Source organism: Penicillium paradoxum (assembly GCF_028828445.1).
Source record: "Penicillium paradoxum strain IBT 22861 chromosome Unknown utg000007l_segment0_segment0, whole genome shotgun sequence".
Taxonomy (NCBI): Eukaryota; Fungi; Ascomycota; class Eurotiomycetes; order Eurotiales; family Aspergillaceae; genus Penicillium; species Penicillium paradoxum.
Genome location: NW_026643185.1, coordinates 5,858,190 through 5,861,559, shown reverse-complemented (window position 1 = coordinate 5,861,559; position 3,370 = coordinate 5,858,190). Strand labels below are relative to the sequence as shown.

Here is a 3,370-nt window from a genome sequence, read left to right as displayed (position 1 = left end):
TTTGCAACGGTCTCCAAACCCACATAGAAGAATTTTGAATTGCATAGATTATTGGGGTACACAGCTGAGCTTTATATGATAGGCTACTACAGCCACAAACTGCGACCATGCTACTGAAACAGAGATGTTCTGCGATCCACTATAAATTAGGCCACCCTTTAAATCCCAGTGGACTGATTCGAGGGCTCTTCTTCTAATCTTAGGAAACTTCTTGGCTCCGTGCAGCTTTGACAGGCGATGTGGGGGTGCTGCGGCTTTTCTCCGCATTCGTTTCCGTTTCCGTATTCGTATTCGCATTCGCATTCTGTCGTATCCGCCACCGTATCCGCATCCCAATAGCTTCATGTTTCCTACCCATATCATCTACTATATCGTCTGGATCACATAGTACTTCCCCGGTCATGGGCCCACGAAGATCACGTCGCAAGTCACGCAATGGCTGTACAGATGCAAAACACGACGACTCAAGGTGTCCTGGTATCCAAGAAGTTGCAAGAAGGCTTGCAATGCTTGCCGTGGAAGGTAACGATCAAGGCAGTGCACGGAATCGCACACGAGAGGAGCATAGGGAATTGCTAGCTTTGTCGCCGGGGGAGTATGAGCAGAAGATGATTGAGTGGGCTTCTAGTGTTCTTGGTCAAGGGATAGAATAGAAAGACAACCATGGCGTCGGAAATAAGTTTGTGGCATGGAATAAATGATAGTGTTTCGTGGAAAGAGAGCGTTGAAGAACGTAGGCAGGAATATTTAAATAGGAGTCATCTAATACGGCCAGTATAGCACAAAGAGTATCTGAACAGACAGTCACTGTATGCCAGATTCGTCGATCTAGCTTCATAGACAACCCCTCCCCATTTCTCATTGTCTTATTATATCGAGACCAACTAGCCTGCGCCGGGGTGGAAGCTCCATCGCTACTTGTTCCGTTTGTTCTGCAGGAAACACCAGCACCCCGCTCTGAAAACCCTCTTTGCCTGGGATTCTCAAGACGGAAATTGATTGGTATATGTGGAGCCAGAAGCGTTTTCATCATAGGCGTTACGCCTAGATATCTATCACCAAAGACCAATAGTTGGCATTCATCATCCTCCGATTTGAAACGGGCGCTAAATTAATCAATGAAAAACCACTCTGCCATTCAAAGTTACAATGAAATCAACAAGACTATTACTTACCCATGCGTTACCGCGCGCGTAGATTTGTTTCAATTCATCGTTTTCTACTTACATGGCGTCGAACGCCGAGGAGCATAGTGCCTTTTTGTCTATATAAACAGCATCTGTTTCCAATTACAAAATTTATCTCTCAACAAATAAACATCCAGATTCCAGATTCCAGATCGGAAAGCAGCATTCTACCCTTCATCAACATGCCAACCAAAGTTTTCATACTTGTCTTCGTTGGTGAACCTCTCGACTACACCAAGTATCGCCATACAGCTCTCTTTTTTGAGTTTCCTAATGGATCTACATGTGCGATGCATATAGAGGGAGCACCTGGATTTTTCGAATTCCAGCCACTCGACAATTACCGCCCTGAACAAAGTCGAAGGCTTGCCAAAAAGTTCCTGGTGGCGGAACTCCAAGATTCAATCAGTGAAGTCTCTATCAGAGGAGTCGTTTCAAGAACCCCAGTGAAAAATAGACCTGCAGACGCGGATTGGAACTGCCAGAGTTGGGTGGCAGATGTCCTTACCCGGATGGTGAACAATGGATATTTGAATGCGTCTCAACGAGCATCGGCCATTAATCAAATGACCGATGTGTGCTTGGAAGCCACAGATGAGTAAGGGTGTTGTGCATACCGCAAAGCGTCGCATTGCCGGTAAGTAATGCATGACGAAAGATACAAGCAGGCTTTCATTGCTTACATGGAAGTTCTAGTACTTCGATCCAATCAAACAACATCAGCGGTGCTTTCTGCGAAGAACGGACGGGGAAATTTACTATTTGTATTTGAAGGTTCCTTGAACATTCGAGAGTAGATTAATGATTTCTTGCTTGATTGATCCTTATCCTAAATATCTGCATGATATCCACAGTAGTAGTATTCGCTAATGACGTAAGAGACGAGCTAGGAAGGACATGCCTATGTATTCTCTCTCGAACCGGGGTGGAAGAATACGTGACAAATATTCTGGCCAGTCGGGCATCGGCTTCAGTTGCCGAAGCGCCTGGATATATTCCCAGTGTTCCGGATACCAGCCAGCATATTCCCAGTCAAGGATAGCTGTGACCCGGCCTCCTTCGACAAGGATATTACGCGGGGAGAAATCGGCATGAGTAAAAACAATCTCATGGTCATCCATAAGCGCAAATTTGGCATAATGTCGCAGTATATCTGGTGCTGACTTGACGATATCTCCCAGAATAAAGTCGTTGAACTGCTGCTCGGAATCAAACGGACCTCCTTCAATCGATGCAATCTGTCCAATTACAGCTTTGCCTCGATCAATAGCTCCGATATAGCTACCCTTCAAGTCGCGAAGTTGATCTATGTAGGAGTGAAGCTCGGAGGCGATGGAGAGCTTCTGATCGGAGTCTAAAGTATCCCATGCTTCATCGAGTCGCTTGCCAGGCATGTAGTCCATCACGATAGCCACGACTTTTCCATCTTCCCATTGGATATCATGGACTTTGGGCACAGGGATTGTCGTGTTTGTCGCAATGAAATGAAGTGTTTGGGCTTCGTGGGAGCGGAGATTGCCCGATTTCACGACGAGATTGTTGCCGACTCGGATAACCGTGCGACCGCACAACGAATGAAGGGTTGTTCTTTCTTGACCATTCATTGAGTCCATTTTTGATAAAAAAATATCGGCGTCTTCTGTTGCATATCAGAGATTCTGAAAAGTGAGCAGATCTATGCGGGGTAGAAAGTGAATGAACGGCCGGACGGAGAGTTTAAGATAGGAGCGCTATCAGGCTATAAAAGGGGAAATTCGATACGGGAAAATGATGATCCGACAAATGGCCTTCCCTTAATCGTGCGCTCACAACAGAGTCTCTTTAGCTTCCTTTCCACCATAGGTGACATCATAGCGAAAGGCCAGCCTCACATATGGGCGCTCCAAAGCGACGCAGGGACAACAAAGTCCTGTCTGTTTTGTTGGAATGAAGAGCTCGCGCGGGCGTTGATTATCGATTTTCACCGCTTTATATTGAAATGTCGGCTAGCTCCAAAGCGATCACGAGCAAAGACACAATTGTTGCGAACAGAGTCAGGAGATAGAAATCGCTTACCTGTTCTATGAAAGAAGCGGTATTCTTAGTTATATTTCAATAACGATTGCATACTATATAATAATGAAGCGTTCCTACCACTAGCACTGCGCACTTCAAACTCTTCGCCAGAATAGACACGTCTTTCA

The 3,370-nt window shown here is 45.7% G+C and overlaps 2 protein-coding genes across 2 annotated transcripts; one reads left to right on the top strand and one right to left on the bottom strand.

The window, feature by feature from the left end:
- Window positions 1–1,369: 1,369 nt before the first annotated feature.
- Window positions 1,370–1,789, top strand: N7457_009655 (uncharacterized protein; the record flags this gene model as incomplete). Its single annotated transcript, XM_057180698.1, has 1 exon — window positions 1,370–1,789. The coding sequence occupies one exon, from the start codon at window positions 1,370–1,372 to the stop codon at window positions 1,787–1,789; it is 420 nt and encodes a 139-aa protein (XP_057029084.1).
- A 264-nt stretch (window positions 1,790–2,053) lies between these two features.
- On the bottom strand, window positions 2,054–2,800 carry N7457_009654 (aminoglycoside phosphotransferase family protein; the record flags this gene model as incomplete). Its single annotated transcript, XM_057180697.1, has 1 exon — window positions 2,054–2,800. One exon carries the CDS (start codon window positions 2,798–2,800, stop codon window positions 2,054–2,056), a length of 747 nt encoding a protein of 248 aa, XP_057029083.1.
- Between the last annotated feature and the right edge of the window lie 570 nt (window positions 2,801–3,370).